At 46.4% G+C, this 20,611-nt stretch overlaps 1 protein-coding gene across 1 annotated transcript in view; it reads right to left on the reverse strand.

Annotated features, from left to right (window-relative positions):
- Positions 1–305: 305 nt before the first annotated feature.
- Positions 306–20,611, reverse strand: part of BRD4 (bromodomain containing 4) — a gene marked incomplete at its 3' end in the record, with an annotated part of 55,517 nt that continues 35,211 nt past the window's right edge. Inside the window, exons 12-19 of the mRNA XM_079332783.1 lie at positions 19,001–19,299; positions 16,939–17,046; positions 13,147–13,199; positions 11,122–11,461; positions 9,317–9,928; positions 6,252–6,364; positions 3,078–3,243; positions 306–433 (exon numbers count right to left, since the gene is read on the reverse strand). Coding sequence (XP_079188909.1) covers positions 306–433; positions 3,078–3,243; positions 6,252–6,364; positions 9,317–9,928; positions 11,122–11,461; positions 13,147–13,199; positions 16,939–17,046; positions 19,001–19,299 — 1,819 coding nt within the window. The remainder of the gene's footprint in view (positions 434–3,077; positions 3,244–6,251; positions 6,365–9,316; positions 9,929–11,121; positions 11,462–13,146; positions 13,200–16,938; positions 17,047–19,000; positions 19,300–20,611) is intronic.

Consider the following 20,611-nt stretch of genomic DNA (forward strand, 5'->3'; position numbering starts at 1 on the left):
TGGATCCCGATTGGATCCCAAACCCACCCCAGGATCTGATTGGATCCCAAATCCACCCCAGGATCTGATTGGATCCCAAATCCATCCCCTGACCCTTCTTCTCTCCCCCCCTCCCCCCCCCATTTTTTGGGGGCAGGGCCCCCCAAAATCCCAACCTCACCCTTTTAAAAAAAAATTCATTAATTAAAAATTAAATTAATTAAATTAATTAAAAATTAGCATTCCCCCCCCCCCTCAAAATTTTAAATTTCCGCCCCCCCCAAAATCTGATTTTTTTCCCCCTCCAAAATTTGATTTTTTTTTACCTTTTTTGGGGCCACGGGGGTTTTGGGCTCCGGTTTCTGCCGCTCCTTGTCGGGGCCGGGCGGGGTTTGCTCGGGGGGTCGGATCACGGGCCGGGGTCCTGCCCCCTCCAGGGGCTTCAGCTCGGGCCCTGCAACCCCAAAAAAACCCCAAAAACCCAAAATCAGGGGGGTCCTGAAGCCAAAAATTGGAATTATGGGTGTTTTTTAACCCCAAAATTGGAATTATCGGGAAATTTTGAGTCCAAAAATGGGAATTAGGGGGATTTTTTGAACCGAAATAATGGAATTATGGAGATTTTAGATCCCAAAAATTGGAATTAACAGGAATTTTTGGTCCCAAAATTGGAATTATCGGGAATTTTTTAACCCAAAAATTGCAATTATGGGGATTTTTGGAGTCCAAAAATGGGAATTATGGGGATTTTTTGGTCCCAAAAATTGGAATTATGGGGATTTTTTGAATCTAAAAATTGGAATTATGGGGATTTTATGACCCCCAAATCAGCAATTTCTATCCAAAATTGGGAATTCTGGGGGTTTCTATCCCAAAATTGGGAATTATGAGGATTTTGACCCCAAAATTGGGAATTCTGGGGGTGTCAGATCCCAAATTTGGGCTGGGTTGGGGTCCTGCCCCCTCCAGGGGCTTCAGCTCGGGCCCTGCAACCCCAAAAAAACCCCAAAAACCCAAAATCAGGGGGGTCCTGAACCCAGAAATTGGAATTATCAGGAATTTTTGGTCCCAAAATTGGAATTATCGGGAATTTTTTAACCCAAAAATTGGAATTATGGGGATTTTTTAAACCTAAAAATTGGAATTATGGGGATTTTTTGGTTCCAAAATTTGGAATTATGGGGATTTTTTGAACCCAAAAACTGGAATTATCGGGAAATTTTGAGTCCAAAAATTGGAATTTTCGGGAAATTTTTAACCCAAAAATTGGAATTATTGGGATTTTTTGAGTCCAAAAATTGGAACTATGGAGCTTTTTTGAAACCAAAAATTGGAATTATGGGGATTTATGACCCCCAAATCAGCAATTTCTATCCAAAATTGGGAATTCTGGGGGTTTCTATCCCAAAATTGGGAATTATGAGGATTTTGACCCCAAAATTGGAATTATTGGGGATTTTGAAGTCCAAAAATTGGAATTATCAGGAATTTTTGAACCCAAAAATTGGAATTATGGGGGTTTTTTAACCCAAAAATTGGAGTTATCGGGAAATTTTGGTCCCAAAATTGGAATTATGGGGATTTTTTGAACGCAAAAATTGGAATTATGGGCATTTTTTAACCCAAAAATGGGAATTATGGGGACTTTTTGAACCTAAAAAATGGAATTATGGAGATTTTAGTTCCCAAAAATTGCAATTATTGGGAATTTTTTGAACCCTAAAATTGGAATTATGGAGGTTCTGAACCCAAAAATTGGAATTACGGGGATTTTTTGAACCTAAAATTAGAATTATTGGGATTTTTTGGTGCCAAAAATTGGAATTATGGGGGTTTTATATCCCAAAATTGGGAATTATGAGGATTTTGACCCCAAAATTGGGAGTTCTGACCACAAAATTGGGTTTTATGGGATTTTTCTCTCTCCCCATGACACTTTATGGGATTTTTTTTTTGTTTTTTAGGTTTTTTCTCTCCCCATGACACTTTATGGGATTTTGTATTTTGGGTTTTTTGCCTCCCCATAAAATTTTATGGGATTTTTCTCTCTATTTATGAAAGTTTATGGGATTTTTTGGGTATTTTTGGGTTTTCTCTTTCCCCACGAAATTTTATGAGATTTTTTTTGGGATTTTCCCCATGAAACTTTATGGGATTTTTCTCTCTCCCCATGAAATTTTATGGGATTTTTCTCTCTCTTTATGAAACTTTCTGGGATTTTTTGGTGTTTTTTGGTTTTTCTCTCTCCCCATAAAAATTTTATGGGATTTTTCTCTCTCCCCATGACACTTTATGGGATATTTTTGTATTTTTTGGGTTTTCTCTTTCCCCATGAAATTTTATGAGATTTGTCTCTTTATTTATGACACTTTATGGGATTTTTTTTGTTTGTTTGGTTTTTTTGGGTTTTCTCTTTCCCCACGAAACTTTATAGGATATTTTTTGGGATTTTCTCCATGAAACTTTATGGGATTTTTTTTTGGATTTTCTCCATGAAACTTTATGGGATTTTTCTGTCTCTCCATAAAATTTTATCGGCTTTTTCTCTTTCTTTATGAAATTTTAGAGGATTTTTTTTTTGTTTTTTGGGTTTTCTCTCTCCCCATGACACTTTATGGGATTTTTTTTTTTTTTGGGTTTTTTCTCTCCCCATGAAATTTTATGGGATTTTTCTCTCTCTTTAAGAAACTTTATGGGATTTTTTTTTGGTATTTTTGGGTTTTCTCTCTCCCCATGAAATTTCACGGAATTTTTCTCTCTCCCCATGACACTTCATGGGATTTTTTGTGTTTTTTGTGTTTTCTCTCTCCCCATGACACTTTAGGGGGTTTTTCTCTCTCTTTATGAAATTCCACGGGATTTTTCTCTCTCCCCATGACACTTTATGGAATTTTTTTTTTGTTTTTTTGGGTTTTCTCTCCCCCCATAAAAATTTCACGGGATTTTTCTCTCTCCCCACGACACTTTGCGAGATTTCGTATTTTTTCTCTCCCTATAAAAATTTATGGGATTTTCTCTCTCCCCACGACACTTTCTGGAATATTTTTGCTTTTTTGCTGTTTTTTTGGGCTGTCCTCCCTGGGGCTGCCCCCACTCACTCTGGGGGAGGTGTGGGGCTGCCTTGATGCCCTCGGGGTGGCCCTTGGGGGGCTCCTGGCGTAGGGGGGGGCTGAAGGTCTCGTTGCGGATCACGGGCGAGTGAAGCTTCTCCTCCTTGGCGGCGGCCAGCGGCTGCGACTGCACCACCGAGGCTGCTCGCAGCTCCTGGGGAGAGCTGGGTCAGGATCCATCCCATAATAACCAAAACCAAACCCTGATCCTGATATCGACACTGCTCGCAGCTCCTGGGGAGAGCTGGGTCAGGATCCATCCCATAATAACCAAATCCAAACCCCGAACCTGGTATCGACACTGCTCGCAGCTCCTGGGGAGAGCTGGGTCAGGATCCATCCCATAATAACCAAAAACAAACCCTGATCCTGGTATCGACACTGCTCGCAGCTCCTGGGGAGAGCTGGGTCAGGATCCATCCCATAATACCCAAAAACAAACCCTGATCCTGATCCTGACCCTAAACCCAATCCTGACCCTGCTGGCAGCTCCTGGGGAGAGCTGGGTCAGGATCCATCCCATAATACCCAAAAACAAACCCTGATCCTGATCCTGACCCTAAACCCAATCCTGATCCTGCTCGCAGCTCCTGGGGAGAGCTGGGTCAGGATCCATCCCATAATAACCACCCTGATCCTGATTCTGATCCTGACCCTGCTCGCAGCTCCTGGGGAGAGCTGGGTCAGGATCCATCCCATAATACCCAAAAACAAACCCTGATCCTGATATCGACACTGCTCGCAGCTCCTGGGGAGAGCTGGGTCAGGATCCATCCCATAATACCCAAAACCAAACCCTGATCCTGGTATCGACACTGCTCGCAGCTCCTGGGGAGAGCTGGGTCAGGATCCATCCCATAATACCCAAAACCAAACCCCAAACCTGGTATCGACACTGCTCGCAGCTCCTGGGGAGAGCTGGGTCAGGCTCCATCCCATAATAACCAAATCCAAACCCCAAACCTGATATCGACACTGCTGGCAGCTCCTGGGGAGAGCTGGGTCAGGATCCATCCCATAATAACCAAATCCAAACCCTGATCCTGACCCTAAACCCAATCCTGACCCTGCTCGCAGCTCCTGGGGAGAGCTGGGTCAGGATCCATCCCATAATAACCAAAAACAAACCCTGATCCTGATATCGACACTGCTGGCAGCTCCTGGGGAGAGCTGGGTCAGGATCCATCCCATAATAACCAAAAACAAACCCTGATCCTGATCCTGACCCTAAACCCAATCCTGATCCTGCTCGCAGCTCCTGGGGAGAGCTGGGTCAGGATCCATCCCATAATAACCAAAAACAAACCCTGATCCTGATATCGACACTGCTCACAGCTCCTGGGGAGAGCTGGGTCAGGATCCATCCCATAATAACCAAAAACAAACCCTGATCCTGATCCTAAACTCAATCCTGATCCTGCTCGCAGCTCCTGGGGAGAGCTGGGTCAGGATCCATCCCATAATAACCAAAAACAAACCCTGATCCTGATCCTAAACTCAATCCTGATCCTGCTCGCAGCTCCTGGGGAGAGCTGGGGCAGGATCCATCCCATAATACCCACCCTGATCTTCATCCTGACCCTGCTCACAATTCCTGTGGGAATTTGGGATCAGGATCCATCCCATAATATCAACCCCAATCCTGATCCTCACCATTCCCAAACTCCCATTTCTGATTTTTTTTTTTTTTTTCCAAAATTCTATTTTTGATTTTTTCCACCTTCCCCAAACTCCCATTTTTAATTTTTTTCCTCCATTCCCAAACTCCCATTTCTGATTTTTGATTTTTCCTCTTTTCCCAAACTCCCATTTGCAATTTTTGATTTTTCCACCTTTCTCAAACTCCCATTTTTAATTTCTGATTTTTCCACCTTTCTCAAACTCCCATTTTTAATTTCTGATTTTTCCACCTTTCTCAAACTCCCATTTTTAATTTCTGATTTTTCCACCTTTCTCAAACTCCCATTTTTAATTTCTGATTTTTCCACCTTTCTCAAACTCCCATTTTTAATTTCTGATTTTTCCACCTTTCTCAAACTCTCATTTCTGATTTTTCCACCTTTCTCAAACTCCCATTTTTGTGATTTTTGGTTTTTTCACCATTCCCAAACTCCCATTTTTAATTTCTGATTTTTCCACCATCCCCAAACTCCCATTTTTAATTTTTTCCACCATTCCCAAACTCCCATTTTTGTGATTTTTGGTTTTTTCACTATTCCCAAACTCCCATTTCTGATTTTTGATTTTTTCACTATTCCCAAACTCCCATTTCTGATTTTTTCCACCTTTCCTAAACTCCCATTTTTAATTTTTGATTTTTTCACCATTCCCAAACTCCCATTTCTGATTTTTGATTTTTTCACTATTCCCAAACTCCCATTTCTGATTTTTTCACCTTCCCCAAACTCCCATTTTTAATTTTTTCCACCATTCCTAAGCCCCCATTTTAATTTTTTTCTTTTTTCCCCCTTCCCCAAACCCCCATTTTTATTTTTGATTTTGATTTTTCACCTTCCCCAAACCCCCATTTTTATTTTTGAATTTTCACCTTCCCCAAACCCCCATTTTTCTTTCTTCCCCCTTCCCCAAACCCCCATTTTTATTTTTGATTTTGATTTTTCACCTTCCCCAAACCCCCATTTTTATTTTTGAATTTTCACCTTCCCCAAACCCCCATTTTTCTTTCTTCCCCCCTTCCCCAAACCCCCATTTTTATTTTTGATTTTTTCACCTTCCCCAAACCCCCATTTTTTATTTTTCCAAAACCCCCATTATTATTTTTCTTTTTTCCCCCTTCCCCAAGCCCCCATTTTTATTTTTGATTTTTCACCTTCCCCAAACCCCCATTTTTATTTTTGATTTTGATTTTTCATCTTCCCCAAACCCCCATTTTTCTTTTTGATTTTCCCCCTTCCTCAACCCCCCATTTTTATTTTTGATTTTGATTTTTCACCTTCCCCAAACCCCCATTTTTATTTTTGATTTTGAATTTTCACCTTCCCCAAACCCCCATTTTTATTTTTGATTTTTTCACCTTCCCCAAACCCCCATTTTTCTTTTTGATTTTCCCCCTTCCTCAACCCCCCATTTTTTATTTTTCCCCAACTCCCATTTTGGTTTTGATTTTGTTTATTTTATTCCCCCTCCCCCTGCCCGTGTCACCTGTTTTTTTGGCTGGATGTTTTGCTGAGGGGGCGACTGAGGCACGAGGCCCTGGAACGGCGCCATCTGTGGGGAAGGCATCATGAGAGGGGAGGGGGCTTCCCGCAGGTGACCTGCAACAGGGGGCACCGGTCAGTCAGCGCCATTGTCACCGTGTCACTGTCACTGTCACCATCATTGTCATTGTCACTGTCACCGTGTCACCACCATTGCCACCATGAGTGTCACTGTCACTGCCATTGTCACCACCATTGTCACCGTGAGTGTCACTGTCACTGCCATTGTCACCACCACTGTCACTGTCACTGTCACTGCAATTGTCACTGTCACAGCCATTGCCATCGCCATTGTCACCGTGTCACTGTCACCGTGTCACCATCATTGTCATTGTCACTGTCACCGTGAGTGTCACCGCCATTGCCACCATGAGTGTCACTGTCACTGCCATTGTCACCACCATTGCCACCATGAGTGTCACTGTCACCGCCATTGTCATTGTCAACGTCACTGTCATTGTCACTACCATTGTCACTGCCATTGTCACTGCCATTGTCATGGTCACTGTCACCGCCATTGTCACCATCATTGTCACTGTCACTGCCACTGTCACCATCACCGTCATTGTCACTGCCATTGTCACCATCACTGTCACCGTCATGGTCACTGTCACTGCCATTGTCACCACCACTGTCACTGTCACTGTCATTGTCACTGCAATTGTCACTGTCACCACCACTGTCACCGTCACCACTATTGTCACCGTCCTGTCACTGTCACTGTCACTGCCATTGTCACCGTCCTGTCACTGTCACCGTCACTGCCATTGTCACCGTCCTGTCACTGTCACCGTCATTGTCACCATCACTGTCACTGTCACTGTCGCTGTCACCGTCACCGCCATTGTCACCGTCACTGCCATTGTCACTGCCATTGTTACTGTCATTGTCACCGTCACTGTCACTGCCATTGTCACTGTCACTGTCATTGTCACGGTTATTGTCACTGTCACTGCCATTGTCATTGTCACCGTCACCATCACTGTCACTGTCACTATCGTCACCGTCACCATCACCGCCATTGTCACTGTCACTGCCACTGTCACCATCATTGTCACTGTCACCATCATTGTCATTGTCACTGTCACTGTCACCGCCATTGCCACTGTCACTGTCATTGTCACCGTCACCATCACTGTCACCGCCATTGTCACCATCACCGTTACTGTCATTGTCACTGTCACTGTCACCATCATTGTCACTGTCACTGTCACTGTCATTGTCACCATCACCATCACCGCGTCACCCACCCTGCCATGGCACCAGAACAACACCGGGATGGCCCCAGAGAACCCCAAGATGTCCCCAAGGGATCCCCAGGATGTCCCCAAGGGACTCTGAGATGTCCCCAGAGAACCCCAAGATGTCCCCAAGGGATCCCCGAGATGTCCCCAAGGGATCTTGAGGTGGCCTTAAGGGGATCCCAGGATGTCCCCAAAAAACTCCAAGATGTCCTTGAGGGACATTGGGGTTTCCTCAAAGGACTCCAGGATGTCCCCAAAGAACCCCAAGATGTCCCCAAGGGATCCCCAGGATGTCCCCAAGGGATCCTGAGTTGACCCTAAGGGACTCCAGGACATCCCCAAAGAATTCGAGGATGTCCTTGAGGGATGTCAGGATGTCCCCAAGGGACCCCAAGATGGCCCCAAAAAACCTGTAAAGAATCTGCAAAAACCAAAGATCCTTGAGTTCCTCAGGAACCCGAAGAACTGGAGACCCCTGAATAACTCAACACCTACAAAAAGTGGAGATCCTTGAGATTGGCAAAACCCAAAGATCTTTGAGATCCTGAAAAACTCGAGATCCTCAATAACTCAAGGCCCCCAAAAACTGGAGATCCTTGAGATCTCTGAACATTTTGAGATCCTAAAAAACTGGAGATCCTCAACAACTCAAGACCCCCCAAAAAAACTGGAGACCCTTGACATCTTGAACATCTTGAGATCCTCAAAAACTGGAGATCCTTGACATCCTCAGTAACTCAAGACCCCAAAAACTGGAGGTCCTGAACAACTCAAGACCCCAAAAAACTAGAGATCCTTGAAATGTTGAGATCCTCGAAAACTGAAGATCCTGAAAAAACAGAGATCTTTGAGATCCTCAAGAACTGCAGATCCTCAAGATCTCGAACATCTTGAGATCCCCAAAAACTGGAGATCCTTGAGATCTTTGATATCATCAAAAGCCAAATAACTTTGACATCCTCAATAAATCAAGACCCCAAAAACTGGAGATCCTCAAGAACTCAAGCAGAGATCCTGGAGATCCTTGAAACCCTCAAAAACCAAAGATCCTTGAGATGCTCAATTAACTCAAGGCCCCAAAAATCTGGAGATCCTTGAGATGAATTAATGTTTTGAGATCTGTAAAAACAAAAGATCCTTGAGATGCTCAATAACTCAAGATCCCAAAATCTGGAGATCCTTGAGATCCCAAAAACTGGAGGTCCTAAAGATCCTCAATTAACTGAATGCCCCCAAAACTGGAGATCCTTGAGATTCTCAATTAACTCGAGATCCCAAAATCTGGAGATGCTCCAGATCCTCAATAACTCAAGATCCCACAATCTAGAGATCCTCAAGATTCTCAATTAACTCAAGATCCCAAAAACTGGAGATCCTTGAGATCCTCAATAACTCAAGATCCCAAAATCTGGAGATCCTCAATTAACTCAAAGCCCCCCAAAACTGGAGAGGCTCGAGATCCTCCATTAACTCAAGATCCCAAAATTTGGAGATCGTCAACTCCAAGATCCCAAAATCTGGAGATCCTCAATTAAGTGAATGCCCCCCAAACTGGAGAACCTCAAGATCCTCAATTAAGTCAAGATCCCAAAATCTGGAGATGCTTGAGCTCTTGGACATTTTAAGATCCTCAAAAACTGCAGATCCTCAAGATCCTCCACAACTCCATCCCCCTCAAATCCCCGGAGACCTTGGAACTTTCCCCCCCTCCCTCTCCCATCCATCCGTCCGTCTGTCCGTCCAGGCTGCGGCAGCCGCCGCTCACCGGTGCCGTAGGGATCCGGTTTGTGGTGCCGCGGCGACGGGTGGTGCTGGATGACCTGCTGCGGTTTTGCCGGCGCCGGTTGCGGCTGCGGCGGCGCCGGTTGAGGCTGCGGCTGCGGCTGCTGCTGCTGCTGCGGCGGCGGCGGCGCCGGCGGCTGCGCCAGGTGCGAGGGGAAGGGCAGGGGCTGCAGGTGCAGTGGGCGCGGCGGCGGCTGCAGCGGCTGCACCGCGGGATGCGCCGGCGGCGGCGGCAGCGCCGGGGGAGGCGGCGGCTGCGGCTGCGGCGCCGGCTGCGACTGGACCTTCACTGAAGGGAGAAGCGGAGTCTGCGGCTGCACTTTCTGCAGCTGCTGCAGGTACAGCTGCATCTGGCTGGTGCTCAGGGGGAGCCCGTGGTGAGGCGGCACCGGCGGCGGCACCGGCGGCGCCGGCGGCTCCTCGTCCTCCAGCAGCACCTGCGGCGGCTGCGGCAGCGGCGGCTGCGGGAGCAGCGGCTGCGGCGGCGGCTGCGGCAGCGCCGGGGACACGGCCGGCGGCCGCGGCGGCTTCGGGGGCAGCGCCGCCGCCCGGTTGCTGGGCCTCGAGGGCTGCTGAGGCAGAGCGTTGTGCAAAGCTGCGGAGCAAGGACACGGGCAGGGTCAGGAGAAGGTCCTTGTGTCAGCCTCAACCCCACCCAACACCATCATCTTCCTCTGGCATGTCCATGAATGGCCAGGAGAACTTCCATGGGTCCATCACCCTCCAACCCCATCCAACACCATCATTTTCCTCTGGCGTGTCCCAGGAAGGACCTGGAGAACTTCCATGGGGTAGTTCATCACCCTCCCACCCCATTCAACACCATCATTTTCCTACGTGTCCCAGGAAGGACACGCGGCAAGGTCAGAAGAAGGTGCCTGCGTCAGCCTCAACCCCACCCAACACCATCATCTTCCTGTGGGATGTTCCAGGAAGGACCTGGAGAACTTCCATGGGTCCATCACCCTCCAACCCCATCCAACATCATCATTTTCCTATGGTATGTTCCAGGAAGGACACAGGGCAAAGTCAGGAGAAGGTCCCTGTATCAGCCTCAACCCCACCCAACACCATCATCTTCCTCTGGCATGTCCATGAATGGCCAGGAGAACTTCCATGGGATGGTTCATCACCCTCCAACCCCACCCAACACCATCATTTTCCTATGGCATGTCCCAGGAAGGACACGGGGAAAGTCAGGAGAAGGTGCTTGCGTCAGCCTCAACCCCACCCAACACCATCATCTTCCTGTGGGATGTTCCAGGAAGGACCTGGAGAACTTCCATGGGATCATCACCCTCCAACCCCACCCAACATCATTGTTTCCCTCTGGGATGTCCCAGGAAGGACACAGTGGTGAAACCTGGGTGGTTTCCTTGGAACCATCCTCTTCCTCTGGGATTTTGGGCCATCCCAAGAAGACCATGATGGACACCAAAAACCCAAAACCCTCCATCAACCCCACCCACCACCATCCTCATCCTCTGGGATTTTAAAACATCCCAACAAGAGCATGATGGACATCAACAATGAAGCACTTCCTTTTTCCCCATCCACCAACATCCTCATCCTCTGGGATTTTGGGACATCCCAACAAGACCACAATGGACACCAAGAACCCAAGAACCCTCCATCAACCCCACCCACCACCATCCTCATCCTCTGGGATTTTGGGCCATCCCAACAAACCCATGATGGACACCAAGAACCCAAGACCCTCCATCAACCCCACCCACCACCACCCTCACCCTCTGGGATTTCACCCATCCCACCACTCCCCCGTCTCACCTGGAGGAGACACCACGTGCTGGTTGAGGTGGGGGGGGGTGCTGTGCTCGGGCTGTGCCGGGGGCAGGTGGGGCGGGGGCAGCTCGGGCTGGGGCAGGTGCAGCATGGGCTGGCCGAAATGGGCCATGGTGTCGAACATGGTCCCCGGCAAGGGGTGCTCCAGGACGGGCACCTGGGCGGGGACGAAGGGCGGCGGCGGCGGCGGCGACGCCTTGAGGGGCGCGGCGGGCGGTGGGACGGGCGGCGGCTGCGGCGGCTGCAGCGCCGCCGGGACGGGCTGCGGCGGCGCCGGGACGGGCTGCGGCGGCGCCGGCGCCGCTTGGTGGTGGTGGTGGTGGTGCTGTTGAAAGGAGAAGGGTTAGTGAAGGGTGGGGTGTGGGAATGAGGTTGTGGCGTCACCAAAATGTTCTTGTGGGGTGCTAGAATTGGTGTGTTGGTTGTTAAAATGTGGGTTTGGGCACCAAGTGACCTCCTGGGTCATCCAAATGACCAATCGCATCCCAATCCCAATCCATGGGTCTGACCCCAACCCGATTAATGAATCCAGTCCAAACCCATTGATCCCAATCCCAATCCATGGATCCAATCCCAATCCATGAGTCTGACCCCAACCCGATTATGAATCCAGTCCCAATCCATTGATCCCATCCTAATCCCAATCCATGGGTCTGACCCCAACCCGATTAATGAATCCAGTCCAAACCCACTGATCCCAATCCCAATCCATGGATCCAATCCCAGTCCATGGATCCAATCTCAACCCAATTAATGACTCCAGTCCAAATCCATTGATCCCATCCCGATCCCAATCCATGGATCCAATCCCAGTCCATGGATCCAATCTCACCCAATTAATGACTCCAGTCCCAATCCATTGATCCCATTCCAATCCCAATCCATGGGTCCAATCCCAGTCCATGGATCCAATCTCAACCCAATTAATGACTCCAGTCCAAATCCATTGATCCCATCCTAATCCCAATCCATGGATCTAACCTCAACCCAATTAAGGAATCCAATCCAAATCCCAATGCATGGATCCAACTGTATTCATACATCCTACCCCAATCCTAATCCATGGATCTGATCCCAACCCGATTAATGGATCCAGTCCAAATCCATTGATCCCATCCCAAACCCAATCCATGGATCCAATCCCAGTCCATGGATCCAACCTCAACTCAATTAAGGAATCCAATCCAAATCTCAATCCACGGATCCCATCCCAAACCATGGATCCAACTGTATCCACGCATCCTACCCCAATCCAAATCCATGGATCTGACCCCAACCCAATTAATGGATCCAGTCTAAATCCATTGATCCCAACCCAATCCCAATCTATGAATCCAGTCCAAATCAATTGATCCCAACCCAATCCTAATCCATGGATCCAATCCCATCCATGTATCCTAGCCCAATCCCAATCCATGGACGTGACCCCAACCCAATTAATGGATCCAATCCCAACCCAATTAATGGATCCAAGCCCAATCCAAGCCCAATCTATTGATCCAATCCCAATCCAAACACAATCCAATTAATGAACTGAATTCCAATTCATGGATCCCATAACAATCCATGGATCCAATCCCAATCCAATTAATAAATCCAATCCCAATTAATAAATCCAATCCTAATCCCAATCCATGGATCCAATCCCAACCCAACTAATGAATCCAATCCCAACCCCAATCCAGTTAATGAATCCAATCCATTGATCCCATCCCAATCCCAATCCATGAATCCCATCTCAATCCACAAATACAACTCCAATCCAATCAATGAATCCAATCCCAATCCAATTAATGAATCCAATATCAATTAATAAACCCAAACTAAATCCATTGATCTAATCCTGATCCCAATCTGTGGATCCAATCTCATCCAAATTAATGAATCCAATCCCAAACCACTGATCCCATCCCAATCCATAGATCCAATCCCAATCTACTGATGCAATCCCAACCCAATCCCAATCGATACAGCCCCAATCCATGGATCCAATCCCAATCCCATTCCTACCTTCTTCTGCTCCCGCCCCGAGTGCCCTTTTTTCTTCAATTTTGGCGCCATTTCTGCCAAAAAATTGGGAAAAGAAAAAAAAAATTAATTTGGGAACTGCTCTGAATGAACCCGACGGCACCAATCAGGAACAGGGGTTGGAATTCCCCAGGGATTTCTGGGATTAGGGATCAGGGATTTTGTCGCCAAAAAATAGAGGGAAAATCACTGGACAAAGATCCAACAGCCAAGAAAATCCATGGATTCAACAGGATCAGGAATCCTGGGAATGTTGCTGCTCCAGAGGCAGAACCTTGGCAAAATTCATCGCCAATCGTTGGGTCCCAGTCGGAATCACGTTCCCAGAAGGAAATTCCAAGGATTTCAACCCAAGGATGATCCCAAATTCCATGACCAGTGTTGGGTCCCAATGAGAATCACGAGGTCCAAAAGGAGATTCCAAGGACTTCAACCCAAAGATGATCCCAAATTCCATCACCAGTTGCTGGGTCCCAGTCGGAATCACATTCCCAGAAAAATAATCCTGGATTCTGGAGATCCCAACCCAAGGATGATCCCAACCTTCACCGCCGGCTGTTGGGTCCCAGTTGGAACTGTATTCCCAGAAGGAGATTCCAAGGATTTCAACCTAAAAATTCCATCACCGGTTGCTGGGTCCCAGTCGGAATTACATTCCCAGAAAAATAATCCTGGATTCTGGAGATCCCAACCCAAGGATGATCCCAACCTTCAATCCTGTTGGATCTCAGTCAGAATCACGATGTCCAGAAGGAGTTTCCAAGGATTTTGGAGATCCCAGCTCAAGGATGATCCCAAACTCTGTTGCCAGTTTCTGGGTCCTAGTTGAAATTTCTTAGTCCAGCAGGAGATTCCAGGGATCCCAACCCAAGCACGATCCCAAATTCCATCACCAATTTTGGTTCCCAGTCGGAATCCCAGTCACATTCCCAGAAGGATCATCCTGGATTCTGGAGATCCCAAAGATCATCCCAACCTTCATCACCAACTGTTGCATCCCAGTTAGAATTTTCTGGTCCAGAAGGAACATCTGGGATTTTGGAGATCTCAACTCAAGGATTTTTGGAGATCTCAACTGTGTCACTGATTTTGGAATCGTGAGGCTCCATGGAGAACACCTGGAAATTCTGGAAATCCCAACTCAAGGATGATCCGAAATTCCATCACTGATTTTGTGTCCCAGTTGAATGCTCTAGTCCAGAAGTAGATCCCAGATATCCCAACCCAAGGATGATCCCAAATCCATCACCAATTTTGGGTCCCAGTTGGAACTTTCTCATCCAGAAAGTGATTCCAGGAATTCCAACCCAAGGATGATCCCAAATCCATCACCAATTTTGGGCTCCAGATGGAATTTTCTCATCCAGGAAGTGATTCCAGGAATTCCAACCCAAGGATGATCCCAAATCCATCACCAATTTTGGGTCCCAGTCGGAATCACGAGGATCCATGGAGAACACCTGGAGATTCTAGAGATCCCAGATATCCCAACCCAAGGATGATCCCAAATCCGTCACCGATTTTGGGTTCCAGATGGAATTTTCTGGTCCAGAAAGTGATTCCAGGAATCCCAACCCAAGGATGATCCCAAATCCGTCATCAATTTTTGGGTTTCAGACAGAATTTTCTGGTCCAGAAGGGGATCCCAGGATTCCCAACCCAAGGATGATCCCAAATCCGTCACCGATTTTGGGTCCCAGTCGGAATCGTGAGGTTCAGAAGGAGGTCCCAGAGATCCTAACCCAAAGCTGATCCCAAACTTCCCCCCCAGTCGCTGGATCCCAGTCAGAATCGCGCTCCCAGAAGGATCATCCCAGATTTTGGAGATCCCAACCCAACCCATGGATGAGCCTTCAACTCCAAATCCACAGGAATAAAATCCAGGATTGACCAAAAAGTCACTTCCAGGTGATTTTGGGGTGGAAACACCAAATCCAGCGTGGCCGTGTGGATTTCTGGGATTTTTCCCAAATTTTCCCCCAAATCCTGATTTTATTTCCATCCAAACAGCGAAACGCCGATGGATGGATCCAAATTCCCAAATTATGAGATAAAATTCCATGGAAAAAAAAAGGGAATTTTGGAGTCCTTTTACTACTTTTATTATTTCAAAACATCAAATGGACTCAATTTTCCAGGGAAGAAAATTGGGAATTGGTGCTTCCAAGGCTGAGAAATCTTAGAAAAATTGACATAAAAACCAAAGGATTTGGGAATAATATTTGGGGCAGATCAAGATTTTCTGTGACAAAAAAAAAAATCTGGACTTGGTGGTTTGGGGTGAAATTCCATCCCAAAAAATTCCTTTTCTAGGGTTTTCTGCTTGCAAGCACCACTTTTTTGAGAAAAATTGAATTTCTGTATTTGAATGAGCTCAATTATGTTTATTTTAGTGGATTTGATGGAAAATAAAACAAAAATCAGGATAAACCTTATCAAAATAGGATTTAAAATAAAAATCCAGGGAAGAATTCAGCACCAAATCCCTGGATTTTCCCATTCCTAAACTCAGGCTTAAAAATTCCAACAAAACCTTTCAACCTCCTCCTAACAACCCTAAAATGTATGGAAAACTCCTTAAAATTCTTCTAAAAAAATAATGAAAATGTTAAAAGATTCCTAATTCCAGATTTATTCTGGAAAATCATCAGAAATTGCCACCAGATCCAGCTCAATGTTGCATTTTTGGGGGGATTATTTAATTTTATTTGGGATTTTTTTCTTGCAGATTTTTTTGTTTTGTTTTGTTTTGTTTTTGTTTTTGTTAATTCTGCTCCCTCTCCACCCCCGACCCACTCTGGAATTAAATCCCGATTTTTTCCATGGGATTTTCCAACACTGGAGCCACCAAATCCTTCCCATTTCCTAGATTTAAGCCTGGATCAACCTCAGATTTTGGGATGGGCACAAATTCCAAACCCACGGTGCGAGGAAAAGGTGGAAAATTTGGGATAAAACTCAGAAAAATCAGGATTTCATCCCAAGAAAGGCGCAGGGAGCGACGCTGGGGACTTGGAAATCCAAATTCCCCCCAAACCCATTTTTTCCTCCAGATCCCAGATCCAAAATCCGCCTTGTGCCGTAAAATAAAAAGGGATTTATCCTTCAAATCCCATTTCCTTCATGTTTTGAACCTTAAAATCCTGTTTTCCCAATTTTTTAATCCATAAAATCCTATTCTCTTGATTTTTTCTTCATTGAATTTCATTTTCCCTATAAAATCTCACTTACTCAGTGTTTTTTTTCCACAAAACCCCATTTCCTCAATTTTTTATCCATTGTTTCCCATTAACTCCGTATTTTTTTTCTCCATTAAATCACATTTTCCCCCCTAATATATTACCTGCTCTTTTTACCCCATAAAATCCCATTTCTTCCACTTTTCCCCCACAAAAATCACATTTTTTTCAATAATATCCCTTTCCCTCCATTTTTCCTCCACAAAATTCCATCTGCTCCATCTTCTTTCTCCATAAAATTTCCATCACATCCCAATTCCTCCTTATTTTTTTTCCCCCCATAAAATCCCATTCCCTCCATCTCCACACAACATCCCCGACGGCTCCATCGAGGCGCAAATCCCATTTTCCCAAAAAAATCCACCAACCCCAATCTCTCACGGCGCTGCATCTGGGATAAAAAAAATGGAAAAAAATTCATGGAACAAGGTCAGGAAATTCCAAAAGCTTCCCCAAAGAAGAATGGACGGCGGAGACAGGAATGAAACAGAGTTTATTTGTCTGGAAAAGGTCGGGAAAGGCGGGAAGCGCTAACCTGAGTCCGACTCGTCGCTGTCGGAAGAGCTCGACTCGCTGCTGGACTCCGACTCCGACGAGGAGAAACCCTTGAGCTTGGAGGAGCCGGCCAGGACGTCGAGCTTCTCTGCCGGGAAAAACGGGAACGCGTCACCGCGGGGGCGGCGACGGGGGGTTGGGCATGGGGAGTCCACCTGGGGCAGACTAAACTCAACTGGTTGGGTCTAAAGTCAACTGGTTGGGTCTAAACCCAACTGGTTGGTTCTCAACTCAACTGGTTGGTTCCAAACCCAACTGGTTGGTTCTCATCTCAACTGGTTGGGTCTAAACCCAACTGGTTGGTTCTAAACCCAACCAGTTCACCCTAAACCAAACTGGCTAGTCCTAAACTCAACCGATTGCTTTTAAATCCATTGGTTTGTCTCAACTGGTTGGTCCGAAACACAACTGCTTGGTTGTAAACCCAACTGGTTGGTCTAAACCCAAAGGTCTGATTCTAAACTCAACTAGTTGGTTCTAAACACAACTGGTTCATCCTAAACCCAACTGGTTCATCCTAAACTCAACTGGCTGGTTCTAAACCCAACTGGTTGTCTCTAAACCAAACCGGTTCATCCCAAACCAAACTGGCTGGTCCTAAACTCAACTGATTGCTTTTAAATCCATTGGTTTGTCTCAATTGGTTGGTCCTAAACTCAACCGATTGCTTTTAAATCCATTGGTTTGTCTCAACTGGTTGGTCCGAAACACAACTGCTTGGTTGTAAACCCAACTGGTTGGTCTAAACCCAAAGGTCTGATTCTAAACTCAACTAGTTGGTTCTAAACACAACTGGTTCAACCTAAACCAAACTGGTTCATCCTGAACCAAACAGATTCATCCCAAATTCCGCTTGAGCTTGGAGGAGCCGGCCAGGACGTCGAGCTTCTCTGCCGGGAAAAACAGGAATGCGTCACCGCGGGGGCGGCGACGGGGGATTGGGCATGGGGAGTCCATCTGGGGCAGACTAAACCCAACTGGTTGGGTCTAAAGTCAACTGGTTGGTTCTCAACTCAACTGGTTGGTTCCAATCCAAACTGGTTGGGTCTAAACTCAACTGGTTGGTTCTAAAGTCAACTGGTTAGTTCTAAACTCAACTGATTGGTTCTAAAGTCAACCGGTTCATGCTAAACTCAACTGGTTGGTCTAAACCCAAATGTCTGGTCCTAAACTCAACTAGTTGTTTCTAAACCCAACTGGTTCATCCTAAACCAAACTGGCTGGTCTTAAATTCAACTGATTGCTTTTAAATCCATTGGTTTGTCTCAACTGGTTGGTCTGAAACGCAACTGATTGGTTCCAAATCCATTGGTTTGTCTCAACTTCTTGGTTCTAAACTCAACCAGCTGGTTGTAAACCCAACCGGTTGGTCTAAACCCAAAGGTCTGGTTCTAAACTCAACTGGTTGGTTCTAAATTCAATTGGTTCAACCTAAACTAAACTGGTTCATCCTGAACCCAACTGCTTCATCCCAAATTCCCCTTGAGCTTGGAGGAGCCGGCCAGGATGTCGAGCTTCTCCGCGGGGAAAAATGGGAACGTGTCACTGCGGGGGCTGTATTGGGGAATTGACCACTTGGGAGTCCACTTGGGTCAGCCTAAACTGGCTGGTACTAAACTCAATTGGTTTGTCTCAACTGGTTGGTTTTGAACTCAACTGGTTGGTCCTAAATTCAGCTAGTTGGTTCTAAACCCATTGGTTTGTCTCAACTGGTTGGCCCAAAATTCAACCGGTTGATTCTAAACTCATTAATTTGTCCCAATAAGTTCAGCCCAAACTCAACTGGTTCATCCTAAACTCAACTGGTTCAGCTCAACTGGTTTGTCATAAACTCATGTTTAACGATTTTTAAATGCTGAAACTTCCAACTAAAATCATTAATTATTCCAAATAAAACAGGACCAGCAGCGGCCACCGTTTCAAATCCCACCTGCCGCCATCTTGGAGAGGCCAAACCAAACTCCCCAAAAACCCAACCCTGGGCAATAAACCCACAGGAAAATCCATCTGAAACCCCCTCAAATTTTGGGATCTGGAATTACCTGGGGGTTTCCTCTTCTTGCGCAGGCAGGAGGTGACGTAGCGCTCGAGCTCGCGCAGCGTCGACGGCTTCAGCGTCTCGAAGTCGATCTCGATCTCGTCGGGGTTGGAGTTTTTCAGCGACGGCTCTCGGGACTGGATGATGTGCACGACCCTGCCCAGCTTCTCCCCGGGCAGTTTGTTGATGTCCAGGCTCAGCTGCCGCTTCTCCTCGTACGACATGGGCTTGCACTTCTCCTCCTCCTCCGACTCGTAGGCGGGCGCGGCTTTGCTGGGCTTGACCGGCGCCGGCTCCTTCTTGCTGCTCACACGGCCAAGAAATTGTGGTTTAGGTCTAAACCCAACCTAAACCCAACCTGAACTATCCCTAACCCCCTGTACCCAAAGGACTTTATGCTACCAGTTCCTTATTGCTGCTCACATGACCAAAAAATTGTGGTTTAGGCCTAAACCCAACTTAAACCCGGCTTAAACCCAACCTAAACCAGCCCTAACCACCTAGACACAGAAGACTTCATGTCACTGGCTCCTTCTTGCTGCTCACATGGACAAGAAATTGTGGTTTAGGCCTAAACCCAACCTAAACCCAGCCTAAACCATCCCTAACCTGGAGAACTTCACTGCCAACAGGTTCTCCTTGCTGCTCACATGACCAAAAAACAATGGTTTAGGCCTAAATCCAACTTAAACCAGTCTTAACCCGCAGGACGTGGAGGACTTTATGCCATCAGTTCCTTATTGCTCCTCAAACAACCAAAAAATGGTGGTTTAGGTATAAACCCAGCTTAAACTGACCCTAACTTGCAGGACCTGGAGGACTTCACCACCACTGGCTCCTTCCTGCTGCTCACATGGCCAAAAATACTGGTTTAGGCCTAAACTCAATCTAAACCCAGCCTAAACCCAACCTAAACCAGCCCTAACACCCTGGACCTGGAGGACTTGATGTCAAAACTCTTCATTGCTGCGCACGTGACCAAAATTCAGGATTTTAGACTTAAACCTGGCCTAACCCCCACCTAAAGCCAGCCTGACTCACAGGAACTACTGAGCTTCACTGCAGGCTCCTTCTTGGTGTTCAGACAACAAAAATAGAATTTTGAACCTAAACCTGTTCTAAACTCAAGTCTAAACCCAGCCCAAACCCACAGGAGCTGCAGAGCTTCACCACTGGCTCCTTGTTGATGCTCACAGGACCAAAAAATGGCATTTTCAACCTAAATCTGACCTAAACCTGACCCTAACCCACAGAAAATAAAGTAAGTTTAATTTTTGTCCTAAAAACGAGTGGTTTTCTTGGTTGTGGCTTTGAGGTGAAGCTCAGGTAGGAGCTGGGGTGGAAAACTGAGCTTAAAATGTGTGGTGATAGCAAGGTGAGCTCAAGATGGTTCTGGATACCCAAAACTGAGTTTTATTTGCTCCTGGCCACCCAAGGCCGAGCTCAAGCTTCTCTTCACCACCTAAAACTGACCTCAAGTTATTCAGAAACTCAAAACTGAGCCTAATTTGCTCCAGGACCCCCAAAACTGAGTTTTATTTGCTCCTGGCCACCCAAAGTAAGTTTAATTTGCTCCTACACACCCAAAACTGAGTTTTATTTCCTCCTGGCCACC

Source organism: Erithacus rubecula (genome assembly GCF_903797595.1).
Source record: "Erithacus rubecula genome assembly, contig: scaffold_523_arrow_ctg1, whole genome shotgun sequence".
Lineage (NCBI taxonomy): Eukaryota > Metazoa > Chordata > Aves > Passeriformes > Muscicapidae > Erithacus > Erithacus rubecula.